Source organism: Vigna umbellata, chromosome 9 (assembly GCF_029865625.1).
Source record: "Vigna umbellata cultivar VRB3 chromosome 9, Vumbellata_1.0, whole genome shotgun sequence".
NCBI classification, from domain to species: Eukaryota; Viridiplantae; Streptophyta; class Magnoliopsida; order Fabales; family Fabaceae; genus Vigna; species Vigna umbellata.
In genome coordinates, this window is record NC_142173.1 from 448,003 (window position 1) to 466,141 (window position 18,139).

Genomic DNA, 18,139 nt, shown 5'->3' on the forward strand with positions numbered 1-18,139 from the left:
TAATCTCTAATAACTTCTTATCTTTTAATTTATTTTTCAACTTTTGACTATCAGTTTGATTTTCGACAAATCATGTAAGAGATTGTCTGATAAACTATATATACTCTTCCTTTCGGGTTTTTTTTTTTTTAAAAAAAAAACTCAAACTAAAAATTATAGTTAGTCTTCTTTCATAAGAAACAATTTAGAATATCTCTTGCACTAATTATTTTCTTACAAAAGAAACATCTTCAGTTGAAATTATTTTTGAATTCAATAAGTGATCAGTGAAATGTTATGTATTTGTAAATATTTTGACAATGTTAGAGATAGTTTGTAAGAAATCATAAATTAAAATCTATTCAATACTATTAACTAAATTAACCAACTTTTAAATGAGTTGTAGGAAAAAAAACAGAGGGAGAGAGTAACATTAAATAAAATAGTAAAATATCTGGTTAAGTTGCGATTCATTTTGTTTACTCGTTTGACAAACATCAACGTCAAAGAATTTGCAATTCCTGTGGCTGACAGCGTTTGAAAAAGAAGTTGATTAATAGATAAAAGAAGGAAAAAAAGTTAGGTTCATGATGTTTCTAATTGTGCACCTCCATACACGCATTTTTGGTGGTAAACATTCACAATGACATCACATATTTATCTTCCTTAATTTTGGTCAAATAATAGTCAATTTTAAACTTAGTATGCCCTACTTACCCAACACGTTGAAACCTACCATTTGTCTCATAACCCACACAAACTCCATTTCGACTTTGCAATCATGCTAATTCCTTCAACAATTTACTAAAAATATCAGAATCCAAAGTTCTGAAATTAGAACAAAAATCTAGGCTATAATTTTTATATGCATTACAGCAAAAAAAAAAACTAAATTTTTGCGTGTGTTCTTAACTGAATTACAGCCAAGCTTTGTGTAAGTATGAAAATCCAAAGTTGGGAAATTAGAAAAACCCTTTTGCCTATCAAATTGGATCAAGTTAAACGACACAAAAGAAAATCTAAATTTAGATAATTTTGCTGTCTTACAGCAGTCTAGCTTTGCAAAATAAGATTTTTGGCCATACAGTGTAAATACTGTAGGATCCTTGTAGAAAATTTTAAGAGTCTAAACAGATACTTATATTGCTTTATGTTTAAGAGAATATTTTTGAGTAAAAAGTACTTATCTGGGTAATTAGTTAATAAACAACCAAAGTGCTTAAACTGTTCATTTTCAACTTAAAGAAGTCAAACCTCATTTAGATGGTGTAATTAAGAATATAATCCTGGTCATTGTGGTTCAGTTTCAAAGGTCTTCAGAAAATAAGAGAGTGTGGTATCAAATTTAGGTGGAATGGAAGAAGCAGTTGATCCACTTGCACAAGGGACAAACCATGCAAAGTTATAACTGAATTTTGGAATTAGAATAAGATGAATCCTTAAAAAACATGTTTATTTTAACAATTCCTTGGTGCCCTAAACCAAGTAGATTCTAAGCTGTGAGGCATGTACAATTAAGATAAAGATTATGCAGGCAATAAGTTCAGAAGTATATATATGTCTGTTATATGTACATGACTGGTTGTATCTTTTTCATCTATAAAGAAAGCTGTGATGAAAACCAGATTCCAAAAGACACAATTCCAATGGTAGCAAGAGCTTGAACCAGCTCAAGTATAGTATTTTTTTGCTCCAGTGGCACATTCTGCCAGTCTGTCCTCCTGAAACCACTCAAAATAAGACACAACACAATCAATTACGGGTACAAAGTCAAATTTGGTTAACAAAAGTTAATTTATTTTATGTCAATGATATTTATAAACAAACACCTATGCAACAATTTCAGCTTAAATATAATTTTCTAAATACATACCCTAAATCTGCAATTATAATGCTCACATTATCCTGTGTACGTCGGTCCTGCAGAGAATATCATTACATTACTATAAACTTTGAAGTGGCAATATAATAAGTTAAAAGATGATAACTGCCATGAGATTTGTAAAAACTTACCAAAGCGGCTTCTGCAAGCGATTCACATGCTAGCTGAATTTGAAACAGGAGAAAACAAAATATCATAGCTGCAACTACAATGGCTTACTGATACTAGCGTTGTGGTTTCAAATATACAGCAGTGTGCCTACCTGAATGTTTCCATGTTTTCGTAGTTGATCCCTAACTAAAGAAACTGCTTCTGAGCTGCAATTGTAAGAAGAATGCGAAGTAATTTCTTCCAAACCAAAGGATTAAATATGTTTTTAGTCTTTAAACTTGAATCCGAAATTAAAATTTATTCATGTCTCAAACTTTGATACATTTTAATTCTTTACTTTAAAAATGAATAAGTATAGTCTTTTTAATTCTCTGATATTAATTTTTTGAACCTCTTAAATATCATTCGAGACTGTCATCTAAGGTGGAATGTATCAACTTGAAATATGTTTGAAAACCAAAATATATCAAAGTTTGAGATAAGAATGAATTCCAATTTTATGTCTAAGTTTAAGAACTAAAAACCTATTTAACTCCAAACAAAAAACTATACTATAGGTGGCACAACTGATTCAAGGAATCATGTAATAGACCTGCTCATGTAATCCCATAAGCCATCGGTTGCTAATACTACAAATTCTGCATCTGAGCCAAGAGCTACCTGATAAATATCAGGGTACGCTACAACCAAGTCATTGTTGAGCTGTACACTGTGTCGTGAAGGCATTCTTACGTTAAAATTTATAGTTTTGTTATAAAATTAGATAAAGGTAAATTTGAACGAGACAGTGCAACACAGTCTAAAACTATCATGTCCTCATTGTATTTTTGCAGAATCAGGGTAGAGCCAACAAAAATAGGAGCTTTATTCAGATGTTGATTATGTATTTCAGTAACAATCTGGACCACCAATTTTCTTTGTAGTTCTTGGAATGCAGGTTTAGACTTATTTTAATTCCACAAAGTCAACTTGAAGTAAAATTTGCTCCTTTTTATAAACTCTAATTTAGCTATATTTCTAGATAAAATGGAATATTCAATACACCTTTTACTTTGAAGACGGTAAATACTTGTGATAGCATAACAGATTCAACAAATCTTACTAGACTTTGATATTATCTTAAAATGTGAAATTAGGCCTAAGGTAGCCTACCAAAGCATATGAATCAAGGCAAACAACTTATCTCCATTCTTTTTATTGAATGCTAATGTAACACAAACCACATTGGAGAAAAAGTAAGGAACTTTAAGCCACATAAGTTTACCTACCGAGAGATGAACTTTGCTGACCATTTTCCTTCCTGAACTCCTTTTTGCAGCATCCTTTTCACACGCAAAAAGGTAGAAAAATCCTTTAGGTCACACTTTAGCTATGGTAGCTCAAAATGCATAATAGTGAAGAGATTAAGGACCGTACTCATTCTTCTTCGTTTTGAATCGCATGTCCCCAAATGCACGAGATACAGCAATGTCTCCACAAATTCTACCGTTGCTAATCTATAGACAACATATATCTGTGTTATCATTAGCCATGTAATGGGCGTTCATTCATAAAGAATGGTGATCAAGTGCACGAGGCTGCCCCCATTCTGCTGAAAAAACTTCAAAAACTTAAGAAAAAGAAATTGAAAACAGTTTGTTTAATAAAAGCATAGTTTGAAAATCTGAACTACAATTGAGCCTGAAAATGAACACTTAAAAACATCAACGATATTCGAAAGTGACAATTTCTTATCACATGGCATGCTATAGCTGGAAGAGACTACTACATCTGGTTTCCAACTATAAAACCACCCAGCATAAATAATTAAACTAGGAAAAAAAAATGGTAATATGCCCCACAAAACACTACTTAGTTCACATCCTAAGTTGTCAAAATTTTCAAATCAGAACTTTGGTTTATATTGTATAGAATATTGTCATATTGACTTGGGATGATGGTCAAGGTATGTAAAAGATGAAGGAACAAGGAAAACACACCCATCCACCTGCTTCTCTTATTCTTCTAATTTCATCAAGAGAAGTTTTGTTGCTCCCATATGGACGGTGAGGACTAGTCAGAACTTCTGCTTTTCCAGATCTGCATAGAACCTACAAGAATATAACAAGCTTAAGTACAAGTCAAGTAATTTTGAAGACATTCAAATCCCCTATATACCCTAAATGAAAGATGTATAAAAGAATAGTCCAAGTCATAGTTTTTTTCTTCATAATTCTATTACATTTCTTTCATGTGCAGAGAAACGTGCATAAAGAAGTCCATTTCTATATATCATCTTGGGACACATAAGGATAAATAATACATACCGCAGAAGAGTCACCGATATGTGAAATTAGAAGATCATCATCTCCGATGAAAATGGCAGTTGCTGTGGCACCTGATTCATCCTCCTCTCCATTCATTTCAAGCCTTTAAAAATCAAATACTACTGTCTAAAAACCTCTAATATAGTTATCACAAATATATAATCATATTGGAGATTAGTGCATTGCCTTACCGTTTTAATAATCTCGTGTCTGCCTTGAGAAATGCCTCCTGCAATGCTCCTTTAATGGCTTTGAAATCTTTCTCCACTAATAGTAATCCACCTTGTAAAGCTTCAACACACTCCTTGTACAGCTCATCCCTGTAGTTAGCACTTGGCACACCAAATCAACAATTCAGATTGTGCAAAGATTAAAGAACAACAATTCATTTACCAGACTCCATCCAGAATAATAGGAAACGCATATATCAGTACAGCGCAAACAACGATGAGTGCAAGGGCAGATAAACTTCCCTATGTTAGGATTGATGAAAGGGATCGAATGGAACAGAGTGAAACTTAAATGGAACGGAGTTTGATTGAAACGTGAATGCATTTTATCCCATTCAATCCAATTCCCCTCCTTTTCTTCCCCCTGAACTGGAACCATTCTCTTACTTTTTTTTACATATCATCATAAAAAGAAGTCCAAACAATATAATAGTAACTCATTCAACTTAATTTCAATTCACTCGATTTCATTCCACCCCAGTAGACACACTGCCACTCTCACTCCAAATTCACTCGTTGTGAACATCAACTAGAATCCTGAGCAAGTAATCATAGTAAACTATGTTGTGAAGCATTTCAATTGTTTTCAAGTAACCGCATCCTAATACAACCAAGATAATCATCACTTGACACCCCATTAATGGATATAAAAATGAGCAAGCAAAAGAAGCAACAAAACATGCATAGATGATACATACAAGACCTCACAGTAAAAATCAATGTGCTGAAAGACCTGAGGAACTCGACAGAAGAAAACCCTCCATGGCCATCGAAGACAGCGGCGAAAGAGAAGCCCTGAAGGCCATCGGGTCGAACAATGATGTCATCCTCCATCTCTTCGCGGAGACCTTGCAAGGCTATGGACCCCCATCGTACACCGGGCACCTCAGTTAAAGAAGATGGAGCATCAATGGCTATGGCAGAGCAGCAGCGGCCCCTGCTGGTGGTGCTGAAAGTGTTTCTCTGCGTGGTCTTAGAGGTGGAGCGACTGTGGATCTTGCACGAGAGGAATCTTTGCATGTGTGGAGTTGAGAGGGCCATGATGGAGGATTCGGACAGCGAAGGGAAGCAGAAGAAAGAAAGTGTTTTTGTGTTGAGTTTTGGATAGAGCGATATAGATAAGCGAGAGTTAATAGAAGCCTCTAACTGCTTTAACGGATTGGATTCTAAGATGGGATTAGATTCTTCACCAGCTTATTCAACGCGTGAAACCTTAAAATTTGGCCCACCCACAGCTGACGTGGCAAAACATGAACGTGGAACGTGATGGTCTGGTCCTACTCATGTAACACAAACACTAATGTCTGGAGTTTTTATTAGTCAAACTATAATACCTTCTTGTTTATTTCAACATGATGTGCGGTTGTGGTTAAGATCAGATAGAGTGTGGCTGGCGTTGGAGTCAACAAGCTAGCTACCATTTCACTCAGAACGACACCAAACTACAGAGATCAATAAATGAGGCACAAAATATTAAACTCCTAATGTGATGTTAGGTCTATAAAGATTATTTGTTCTTTTTTTTTTCTGCTAGAGATTTGTTTTTTTCTTTTGATGAATTTTTATTTGTTTCATATAAAATTTAACTGTGTTTTTGGTGTGATCTTTTAAATATTTTTTAATAATGTGTTAAGAAATTTTTTTTTATCTTTTTCTGCAATATTAATTATGTTACTCTCTTTTTTCATTCTGCGAAAATATATTAATGGATAGAAGTTTTTCCCCCAAAATGCGTATTTTTATTAATAGAAGGATAATATTGAGGAATCATAATGGTTGTCGAATAATATTTTCTCTCACCTAGTTGATTTATGATTAATATTGAAAAAATTTAAATTGTGGTGATACGGCTTAATAACAAAGGATTTATGTAAAGTGAAAATATCATAAAAAATTAATATAAATTATAAATTTTTGCGATAAAGAATGTCTAAGTGATGGAACTCAATAATAATAAATATTCATGTAAATGTATTCAATTTACAACTCACGTTTCATCATGTATATATTACAATATAAAGGTATACGCAAAGAGCTTTTTACTTACTTAACAAGAATTTGAAGTTCAATACACAAAGTAAAACAATTCCGGTAAAAAATAAAGTTAATATTTTTCTTCGTTCAAGAATACCAGTTCGCCTGATGCAGCCCATGCTAGTTCGAATCCATTTTGAACCTCTTAGATATGAGTAGAAAAATACCCTGTGATGCTATTTTATTTCGGTTTGAATGTCGCTCTGATTTGCATAGACACAGTAGCTAGTGTAGAAGGAAATAGCTTAAGCTAAGTGAAGAAAATATGTAAATTATTGTCCCTAGTTTAAGATAGCAGCACAACACTTCTTTGGCGCTCAAGTAAATTCTTCCCTCAAATAATGGGGTCCAGGCTGAAAATGATCAGGCTCATAATATGCCTCTGGCCTGTAAATTCCAGCATCGTTCATTCGGTTGCTCAAAACATGAAGAATGGCTTTCTTCTCACCTCCATACTCATCCCTGTTGTTCTCAACGTATTCATTGGCCTCAGCTGCTATCTCGTTCACAAATTCGAAACGATTGTCTTCTGATAACATTAACCTCTCTATGTCCAACGTCAACAGCTTTCCCTGTTCCCTAATCTTTCTCACCTGCTCCTCCAGGAAAGGAACGCGCTCCATTTTGGGTTCCATATACTCATCCTTCTTTATCTGCATCAAAATGAACTTTTGCTTAAACATTCAGAACAGTGACATATGATATTAGAGAAGACTGTGTGTCAATAACATTAAGCCCTTACTGAATAAGCACTTACCGGGTAAGTAAAACTTATAAAGAATATTATGTGATTGGAGAAAATAAAGTTAAATTATTTTTATTTATCAGATATTTTGGAGGGTCTATTCAAATAAGATCAAAACAGTATGAGCAGATCATTAACTATTTCCATAAGTTATCCCAAACACTTACATAATTACTTCAATCAAAAGATGAGTCCAAATAAGCTTTTCCGAACAGTGGCATAATTACTTTATATCATAAGTCAAAATAACCTTTTCCAAACGCATCAATTACAAGTGTTAATGTTCACCATTCTGACAGACTTAAAAAGCATTGAAGAAGCTTCATGTGCACCAAGATCGATCAGAAGATGAGTATGCATTGAGAGTTGAGACTAATATAACAGATATAGGGAGATGTGCAGTGAAAGCAAAATAAGAAAGAAACAGACATGGATTAAATTACATTAAATTAAATTAAATTGGCTTATATTTACCTCAGGAAATGAACAAAAGAAGTTATCCTTTGCAAACAATTACGTTCCTAAATAGTAAAATATGTGTAAATGTCATAGCGTTGACATCAAGCAATCATATGCAATGCATAAAAATCTAGACTGCTAATTCTACTTCACTTTTCCAAGCAGTCTACTTTCAGATCCTACAATGCAATAAATCAGTCTATGATAACCTCAACTCTCTCATCCATCTAACTAAGAAAAAGTTCAGAATGGTTCAACTTAAATCCTTATTTTATAGCAAATGAGCAACCATGAGTAAATGTTTACCATGATCCGACTCATCATGTTGCACTTAAAAGCAATACTCTTCGAATTGAGGTTGGTGGCCAAGAGAACCAAAAATACAAATTTATCTCACTCCTAACAAACCCTTTAGGCTAAATAAATTCAAGCATCTAACTAACACTTTGCACAACAATACTCCCACAACTGGGACTTTACATATAGAAAAAATTTTCTAAACTGGGAAACAAGTACAACGACACGAGCAAACCCCTTCATTTTCACCTCTTTCAGTTTAGGAATTTAGACAAACAGGTAAGAGGCAATAGTGGAAAACAATAATTGTAAGAAAGAGAAATCGGGAGCAAAGATACCAATTTTCTTCGTCTCCACACTCGTCGTCCACGACCCTCCTTTTTCATTTGAGGCATCATCTTGCAAAACGAACGAATCCATAAACAAGTTCAGTTGAGCACAAACAAAAATTGAAACTTTGAGAATTTCTTTTACCTGCGAGCTAATCCAGAGTCCCGAATTTCCACCTCTTAACTCCATCTTCTGCAAACAACAAAATGTATCTTAAAATCGAATTTCAGAAGATAAACTGAATTATACTATCAGCGGGAAGAGAAATAAGAAATTACAGGTAAAGCGGAAGAGAGAGTAAACGAGTTGATGGAGATAGCCATGGATGAGAGTAAACCCAGAGTGTTCTGCTTATCTGAACTAAAAGAAAAAACTTTATAAGAAAACTGTACTTTTTTTAAACTCCATTACAAATTTAAAAAAAAAAAAAAACTATTAGAGACTTAAATATACATCATTTTTTAATTATTTTAAAAATAATTTTTAATGAATAGTTCTCTACAATCTCAAAATAATAATCTCTTTAGTCTTTAGTTTAAGCTTAGACTTTAAATAAACAATGTAGTTAATTATCTCTGAGTTTGATTTGTATGTACTTTTAATCTTTATAATTTGAATTATTCAGAGGTTATAATTGATAAGAGATTTAAGATAAATAATGTAAAAATATTATTTTACTACATATTTTACTACAGATCTTTCAATAAAATACATTTTGAAATTTAGTTTTTAAAATACTAGTATTCCTTATAATAACTAAATATTTTATTATCAATTGTAACGGATTAAACATTTTAATAAGTTGGTGTTAGGTTCCACACTATACAACTCATTAATTTAATGGTGAAAGCAATCTAAGCAGTCTATAAGACGAATTACATCTAATCAATATTTTCTTAGTGACCATAGTATCTGTCAGGAAATATTTGATATATTATGAAATAGTTTATATGATTTATCCGATTCAGTCAACAATTTAGTACATACCAAATTAATATATCACAAGTCTTGTTTTAGCCTTTTATATTAGAACAGGAAAAAATAAATAAAACTTCTTACCCATCAAGAAGTTGTTTATTTTTATATATGTACAAACAGCATATTCATGAACTAATTACAAATCAAACATCTTTTGTTGTTAAGCATCTTTTGACTTTCACTTACAAAGGGATAAGTAGTTAATTCATTCAAATCTAAAATATCCTTATTTTCTGGACTTTACTTAATTTACTAGAATATATATAAACCTTTTCCTATAATTAATATATTGTTACAGAAGTTATAAAATCATCTCAGTTCAATTTTTTTCATTTTTCTTTTTGTCTTCCATTTCCAGTAGAGAAAAGGAAAAGAAGGTAGAATTGGACGACACGTGTATCCAGAAATAAGTGAAAAATATTTTTTCAAAATCTAACTCAGTCTTCATAACAAGATAAAGAATTAGTGTTAAATAAAATATAATAAAAGCATGCTCTCACTCCTATTAACTTACCAAACAATTAATTAAAATATAATATAATAATAAATAGTATCCTTCCATCATGTATCCATTTAAAAGAACCCTAAATACCAATAAACAACAGGATTACTTGCAAGAAATGAGAATCACTCCTAATAACACTAGCTAAACAAACTAATGTTCAAACTTTAATTCTATATCGATTTATAATAGATAAAATCGAGAGGAATGCGATTTTTTTATAACAGTATTAGGTAATAAAAAGTCTATTTACCTTTCATTAAAAAAGTTATTTAATTTTTGCCATAATTATCGATAATAGTATATTAAACATGTTATTAATTAGTTGAAAATACATTATATATAGTATTTCATTTTAAATCACTTAATCGTTTACAATAAATTTATTATTTTTTGTAATAGTTACCTTTAAAGTCATACATATATAACTAGCTGGAGTACATTGTATATAGAAATTAAATCATAAAAAAAGTTTATTTAAATATTATATATAGAAGTTAATTATATTAAAATCACGTATTAAGCAGTATCTGATTAGTTGATAAAACATTTCATATACAAATATTTAAAAGTAAGTTTGTTTATACATTTATCTTGAACAGTTGGGAGTTGAAGCTTGACTGTCGAGTTGAGTGGCAGCGATGGCATACTAGTTTTTTAGGTATATATATATTTATATAATAACAATAAACCAATATTAGTATTATTATTATTTAATAATTATAATATTAATAATAGCACATATATATAAAAAAGCAGTAACTCACTTGGCTCACGTTGCTGCTGGAGTGTGCAAAGGAAAGATACTGGAGGTTGTTTCTAGGGTTTGCCATGGAGTTTAGAAAATCAAATAAGTCAACAAAATTTCTGTAATCCCATATTTTTCTTGACAACAATGCCAACTGGATTGTGTTGATTTAGATTCACCGCGCTGCCGCCGCGGATAAGCGTGCGCAGCCATAAACAACTTTGAATTTCTACTTTCGAACTCCGAGAAAACCCAATCAAACACCATGGAACGTTCTAGATCTAAGAGGAACTACTACTATGACCAAGACTATGATTCTGAGACCGTGGCCAGGACCAGGCCGCGCTATAACCACCACTACAGCGCCGGTGCCGGGAACCACCGCCACCGCGGCGGAGGCGCCCGTCATGCAAAGGCACAGGACTCGCAGCTCAGCGTCACAACCAGCTACCGCATTCTGTGCCACGATATGAAGGCCGGCGGTGTGATAGGAAAGTCCGGCAGCATTATAAAGTCCATAAGACAGCACACCGGCGCGTGGATCAACGTGCACGAGCTCATGCCGGGGGATGAGGAGCGGATCATTGAGATTTCAGACACGCGCCGGCGAGACCCCGAGGGGAGAATGCCAACGTTCTCGCCGGCGCAGGAGGCGCTGCTGCTGATCCACGAGCGGATTCTGGAAAGCGACGCGGCGTTCGGGGTGGCGGAAGAGGAGGAAGAGTACGGCGGGAGGGGCGGCGGCGGGAGAGACCGCGTGGCGACGAGGCTGGTGGTGTCGAGAATGCATGTGGGGTGTTTATTGGGAAAGGGAGGGAAGATTATTGAACAAATGAGGATGGAAACCAAGACCCAGATTAGGATACTCCCTAGAGATCACAACCTTCCCCGTTGTGTTTCCATGTCTGAAGAGATTGTTCAGGTGCCCAACCAGAAAAAAATAAGCTTGGACTGTTTTTCATCTCATACTTAAATTGCATGCATGATATGCTGAGTTCTAAAGACAAACGAAACCTCCTTCATTAATTTTGTTGAACATCGGTTTGGACTGTGAGGGAGCAAGTTACTCTCATCCACCCTTGCTGAATTTGGAGGATACTAATTAAAATTCAAGAACCGAAGATATTAATGACTTTTTTTTTTCAGTTTCACTCTTTGCATATTTACCCCTTCATTATCAGCTTCGCTTAAACTAATTAACTAACGTAATAAATCATCGATTGTAACTGACTTTTGGCTGAGGCTTCAAGTGCTTTGGAAGTTGTCCTTTTTTAAGGTTACTTTCAAGTTTCACCCAAAATGCTGGAAAGGAAATGATGTTGGGGTTCAAAGCAAATTTTCTTTGCATTGTGGGTTTTGAGTTTATTCTATGTTGGATCATTGGATTTTTGCTGCATTCACCCAAGTTTTTTAGTAATCTGTTTTGATTTAGTAGTGGATCCTGTGCTTCTGTGATGATCTTGTTGAACTTGGTAGATCGAGTATGCATTTATTGGTTGATACTTGCGTGAATTTAGTTTGTTTATTGAAATAGAAAGCAGGCATTACAATGCCTATTTAAAGATAACATCTTTTATACTGCTTTCATTCATGATGCTGATATGAGAAATAGGGAGATGTATGATTTTGCTTGGCCATTCTATAGAAATGTGTGATTCATCTGGAAATTTACACATTTTAAAAGTATATGGACTGAAGGTTTGCCAATTATGTGATGTTTTCTGTAGGTAGTAGGTGATGTAAATGCTGTAAAGGAGGCTATAGCTAATATATCATCACGGTTGAGGGAGAGTCAGCACCGGGACCGTAGTCATTTCCATGGACGTGTACATTCACCAGAGCGATTTTTCTCTCCCGACAATGATTATATTCCTCATGTGACTAGTGGATCTCGTAGATCATCTGTGGATGGGGCCACTTTTGGATCACGAGGTTCTAATACAACTAGCAGAAACAATAGTCACTCTGCAATGAATTATTTAATGGAGCCTGGGGCTGCTCCTGTTGCCGATGACGTGCAGGGCTACTATGGGGAGGAACTGGTTTTCCGTGTACTCTGTCCAGTTGAGAGAGTTGATCGTATAATTGGGGAATCAGGAGGAATTGTAGAGTTCCTTCAGAATGAGGTTGGTGTAGATGTTAAGGTCACTGATCCTGTTGGTGGTTCGGATGAACAGATAGTTATCATTACTTCAGAGGAGGTACTTTTCTTCCCTTATTTTTTTTAGATGACTATTTCAGGTTGCAAGTTTTCTAGGCACAATGCTTTCCCTGCTTAACTTCAATACTTTTTTTGGTGCAAGTTGACATATTACCGCTTAGATATGATATTTCACATGTTTAAAATTCTAATTGTTTCTAATTATGTACTCAAGGGTCCTGATGATGAGCTGTTCCCAGCTCAAGAAGCTTTGTTACATATACAAACCCGCATTGTCGATCTTATTCTAGATAAAGACAATACTATAACCACCAGGCTTGTTGTCCCATCCAGTGAAATTGAATGCTTAGACGGAAAGGATGCTTCCCTTTCAGAAATAAGGAGGTTGACTGGTGCTAATATTCAAATTTTGCCCAGAGACGAGCTACCTCCCTGTGTTGCAAAAACCGATGAACTTGTACAGGTTTGTCATTTATCCCACAGCTGGCTGATATATTCTATCAGATTCCTTTGATAAATGTAGTCTATAAGTGTTAATGATGAATGTATAACTTAATAACGATGATAGATGTTATTCCTCAAAGCATCATACTGGGTGTATGTGTACTACTTTACAAAAAAATTACAAACTAAAGAAGGTCCTGTTTCATTATTAAAATAATTCTCCTATACATGATATAGAGAGGATCCAGATGAGAGTGAGCTTGGACACAATGGTAGGCTTATCGTCCCGTGACTTAAGCCTCTTCACTTGTGGGGTAACACTGTGGACATGTTTACCCTCCCTCCCATGACCCCCGATTAGGCAGAAGCCTCATGCACCCAGTATAGCGAGGATCCAAAGCCTTACATTCCTGTTCTGTAATGTTAAAACAAAGACCTGGACACTCAAAATCTGCTTTCTCTGTTTCTCAATTGCTTCTTTATTGGCATTACAGATTGTAGGAGAGATTAAAGCAGCCCGAGATGCTGTTGTGGAGGTGACATCAAGATTAAGAAGTTACTTGTACAGGGATTTCTTTCAAAGGGACATAGTACCACAAGTTTCATTGCCTGGTGAGGAAGCATCTTCTTCCAATAATTTAGTTCCAGTTACTGAAACTCTCACGACCTATCAAAATATGCAAACTGTTGCCGCAGCCCTTCCATTAAAGGTATTCTTTGATGCAATGAAAATTGCCATATTATCTTCAATATATTGCCCATCATCTTTATTTAACTGTTATTTAAATGATTAGCATTTTTATTTTATGTTTCTTGTCTTCTCTGATAATAACTTTTGAGCACAGGAATTAAAAAAGTTATTTTTTCTTTGTCCCATGAAAATTTCTTATTTTAATCAGTAATGGGAATTTTTTTCATGGGTGGTATACCCTTTTTCTTTGTTTGGAATGGGGATGAGGTTCTGTTCTCATACTGTATATTTTTTTACTGTTACGACCTTGAAAACCCACCCTCAAAAGCTAAATATTAAGGGGAAGAACCGTATACTTAAACACTTTTCTAAGCAACAATACTACTTGATGTGAGAGTTAGGCTTCGTATAATACTAAATTCCCTATTAATGAACTCTTTCTAAGAGTTGACTTCTCAGCTACTTTTACTTGAGGACACTTTATTCAATGACACTTCACTATACTCTCCCATTGATCATAATCTTCCTAAGGTAGTTAGAAACTGAAATCAGTTATGATACCAATTGATAAGCACTCAAGGACTTGGAGACTCTACCTTCAAAAGCTAGCTATTAAGGGGTGTGAACCAAAAACTTAATATTCCACTGAGTATTCCTTACTAAATGTTGGACTTAACCACTCCATAATACCTACGTTCCTATCATAAGGAGTTATGTTGTATCATAAAAATGGAATTTGTCTGATACTGTTGATATAGAGCAAGTTATTTTTGGAACATATGTTATCCATCGATCAAGCAATTTTTTATTTTTATTTTTATTTTTGAATGGCTATTTAAGTATAGTCTTGTATCTCAGGTGTTCTCAATTTTCGGTGGCCAAACCATATAATTAAAGTTATGGCTTCAATAGCTACTGTATAAAGAATGTTGTTTTCTATTTGAAGAAAAAAAAGGAAGTTTTAATGTTTTTTCTATTTTTTGACGAAAGGAAACTGGAGGATCTAGCACTGAGATAGGAAAGCAGAAAGAAAGTGATCGCCGCGATGATGTGCTTAGTGGTTTAAATAGGTAACTGGTTTTTCCTAATTTTACAATAGGACGTGGTACTGTGTCTTGTGCCTCTCTAATGTTTTATGTTCCCACCTTCTGGTTAGGATTGCTGTGCCTCTCGTCACAAGGAGTACACTTGAAGTTGTTATACCAGAGTACGCAGTACCAAAGCTTATAGCAAAATCCAAAAGCAAGCTTTCCCAAATAAGTGAGGTGTGTTGATTTGATCTTTTAGTACCTTACTTTGATATTTGGATTGTGAAGTGCTAGAGAAAGCATACCTATTCCAAGTTGTTTACTTTTGTGTCCATGTTTACTTTTTATAATTGAGTAGCTCTCCACTCTCCCAAACCAAATTAAAAACAAAAGAACTAGCAATTTAATTAATTACTCATAGAACAACAATGAAAGGATTTTTTTCGCTTGACTTGTAGATTGTATCTTGATCATGCTAGATTTATTTTATTATTTAGCTTCAAGAATGAAAAACAAATGACCCGATATTTCTTTGATTTAGATTATAGAAATTGTTATAATTTTATTCTAGAAATAAATAATTTATATTCACTAATGTTTTTGTGGTAACAGTTATCAGGAGCCAATGTAACCCTAGTAGAGGATAGACCAGACGTGACGCAGAAGATTATTCAGATATCTGGAACTCCAGAGCAGGCAGAGAGAGCCCAGAGCTTGCTGCAAGGGTTTATTTTGAGCAGTAAGTCCTTATGTGTCAGACGTGATTTTTATTCTCGTGAATGCAATTGCTTTTGTCATGATTTTTTAAGAGAAAACACCCATGATTTGTAAATGAAAAAAAAATTAAATCGATATTTTCTTTTTGTTTTAACAGCACAAGAAGACGGCCCTTAAACTACTGAAATTCCGAAAGCTGGTTAGACTAAAGGGAAGAATGATTTAGTGCCTGAAGCATTTTGTTCCATGCACTGATTGGATTTCCATGTGTTTACAAGATTGTTGTGGCCAAGGATTGAAATTTTCAACGAGAGAAGCATCTCCGTGTAAATGTTGTACTAAGAGAGCTTCTTTAGTTTTGTTAGTCTTTTTAGCTAGTGCATGGGAGCAATTGTTGGCTACCCCTAGATGCTGTTTTCCTAGTTGATCTCATCTATTAATTTGAGTTAGTAAATCACAAGGTTTTTATTAATCAAGCCCGAAATTTGGGAGGGGGCTTCTACCTCTGAATACGGGTTTCTATTACACGATGCTACCTCATTTAACAAATCAAAATCACAAGTTTGAACAATGGTGTATTGCTGAGTTGATGTTAAATATTTCTGAATATGCCTTCTATAATCAGCACATGGATTATGTATTTTTTGTTGAAACACAAATTAAGATCTACTGTTTTAAAACAACTTAGAAGGGTGAAATAATTTGAATGATGAGAAAATAATTCAGTGAACAATAATGTCGTTACGAGTAATGTAAGTAGGAATTATGGGTATTTCAATTTTGGTTGAGGATGAACATTAACGATGTGCCTTGCAGCTAGTTGCAGATGCAAGTGACAGTGGGATGGTAAAAGCTACTTTGAGTTTGGGTGCTGTTGGACTTCAGGTTTTCAATAAAGAATGAAGGTACGACAAGAGAGAATGGTAATGTTGAGAATGAAAAAATGAATACCTGTTTTTCATCTTCAGGATAAGAATGAATACATATTTTTCGCCTTAAACAAAGATTGTGACGAGCTAAGAGAGTGTGCAAATTGGGAATGAAAACTTATTTTTGACCTTCAACAAAGATTGAAAGAAAAAGGGTAAGTAAGAGATAGGGTGAGGAAATTAGAGTCAAGGAAATTGGAGATGTTTGTAGTACAGTAATGTAAAGAAAAAAAAATTAAACAACAAACTTTACAATTTTTTTTATGAATATTAAAAAATTATTATATTATAAGATGTACAAAAATACTAAAAAAAACACTAGTTTGAATGGTAGTAGATTCGATTATTTATAATAAATTGTCTAATTTGAGTTTTGTTCACAGAATCAAATGCAAAAGTTAAATTGATATTATATAATAAAAATTAGAATTAATGACACGTAGATATAATTCCGTATTAAATTATATTTATAACATAATAAATTAAAATATTTTATTTAATAATTTATTTCAAAAGTTTAAAATATATATTGTAATAAAAAAGTTACACAACTTAATATTATTATTATTATTCTTTTTTAATAATTTACTTCAAAGGTTTAAAAAATATATTCATGGTAAAAAAAACATACTTATTGATATTATAAGTTTTACTTTACATTCTTTTAATTTATTTTTTATTATTTTCAACATCAAAATATAAGGACTTATCATTTTAGTAAGACTGCAATAAAAGATAAAAGTTAACAAACTAATTGTCTTAAAATATATCACTAATTTATTTATATTGAGTCTAAAAATATACATTAAATATCTATTAATTATATGAGTCTACAAATATATTTTAGATGAGTATAGAAAAAATTAGACGAGTTTAACAATACTATGTCCATAAACTAATTAAATGAGTATAAAAAAAGTTAAATGAATCTAAAATATTCATTAGACGAGACTATCCATATAATAATTAGACAAGTATAACAAAAAAGATTAGACGAGTCATTCTATTCAGTACTTTAATGAATATAACAAAAAAATTAACCAGGTCTAGTGTACACGTTGGACAAATCTACCCACACACTGATTATATTAGAATAAAAAAGTATTAAAGAAGTATAACAATATTTATAGACGAGTCTGTTCATATACTAATTATGCAAATATAATAAAAAAACATTAGATAGTCATTTCATTCATTGATTAAACAAATATAACAAAAAAACATTAAATAAGTCTATCAAAACACTATTAAACAAGTCTAAGAATACACATTAAAGGAGTTTGTCTATACAATCATTAGACAAGTATAACAAAAAATATTAAATGGGATATTCCATACATTGATTACATGAGTTCAGGAATACTAATTAGAAGAGTGTCTAAACATTGATTAGACGAGTCTACCAACAACATACATTAAGAAGATGACCTTATTAATATACATTAGACAAGTTTATATATACAAAACTTTAAGAGTCTATTAATACACATTATAGTAGTACGATCATTGACTAATTAGACAATTCTTACAATACACTTTAGACAAAGATTAAACAACTTTCCCTATAT

General features: G+C 33.2%; 3 protein-coding genes across 4 annotated transcripts; 1 reads left to right on the forward strand and 2 right to left on the reverse strand.

The window, feature by feature from the left end:
* Nucleotides 1–1,374: 1,374 nt before the first annotated feature.
* Nucleotides 1,375–5,635, reverse strand: LOC148192258 (protein phosphatase 2C 57-like). Of its 2 annotated transcripts, none has more exons than XM_088099673.1 (11): nucleotides 5,242–5,635; nucleotides 4,470–4,598; nucleotides 4,279–4,381; nucleotides 3,952–4,062; nucleotides 3,389–3,468; nucleotides 3,241–3,294; nucleotides 2,565–2,681; nucleotides 2,124–2,178; nucleotides 1,993–2,025; nucleotides 1,853–1,899; nucleotides 1,375–1,700 (listed from the first exon to the last, which is right to left on the reverse strand). In XM_088099673.1, exons 1-11 carry the CDS (start codon nucleotides 5,547–5,549, stop codon nucleotides 1,577–1,579), a joined length of 1,161 nt encoding a protein of 386 aa, XP_087955799.1. In that variant the 5' UTR covers nucleotides 5,550–5,635; the 3' UTR covers nucleotides 1,375–1,576. The 2 variants fall into 2 exon arrangements, with proteins under 2 accessions (XP_087955799.1, XP_087955798.1); XM_088099672.1 differs by having other exon boundaries at nucleotides 4,470–4,610.
* Nucleotides 5,636–6,446: 811 nt separating this feature from the next.
* LOC148192259 (protein PLASTID TRANSCRIPTIONALLY ACTIVE 7-like) lies at nucleotides 6,447–8,767 on the reverse strand. The gene is made up of 4 exons (XM_088098282.1): nucleotides 8,652–8,767; nucleotides 8,518–8,565; nucleotides 8,382–8,441; nucleotides 6,447–7,195 (listed from the first exon to the last, which is right to left on the reverse strand). Exons 1-4 carry the CDS (start codon nucleotides 8,694–8,696, stop codon nucleotides 6,860–6,862), a joined length of 489 nt encoding a protein of 162 aa, XP_087954408.1. The 5' UTR covers nucleotides 8,697–8,767; the 3' UTR covers nucleotides 6,447–6,859.
* Nucleotides 8,768–10,633: 1,866 nt separating this feature from the next.
* On the forward strand, nucleotides 10,634–16,213 carry LOC124822919 (RNA-binding KH domain-containing protein RCF3). The gene is made up of 8 exons (XM_047295021.2): nucleotides 10,634–11,523; nucleotides 12,329–12,802; nucleotides 12,977–13,225; nucleotides 13,701–13,916; nucleotides 14,888–14,967; nucleotides 15,054–15,162; nucleotides 15,538–15,664; nucleotides 15,800–16,213. The coding sequence occupies exons 1-8, from the start codon at nucleotides 10,867–10,869 to the stop codon at nucleotides 15,817–15,819; spliced, it is 1,932 nt and encodes a 643-aa protein (XP_047150977.2). The 5' UTR covers nucleotides 10,634–10,866; the 3' UTR covers nucleotides 15,820–16,213.
* Nucleotides 16,214–18,139: the final 1,926 nt, after the last annotated feature.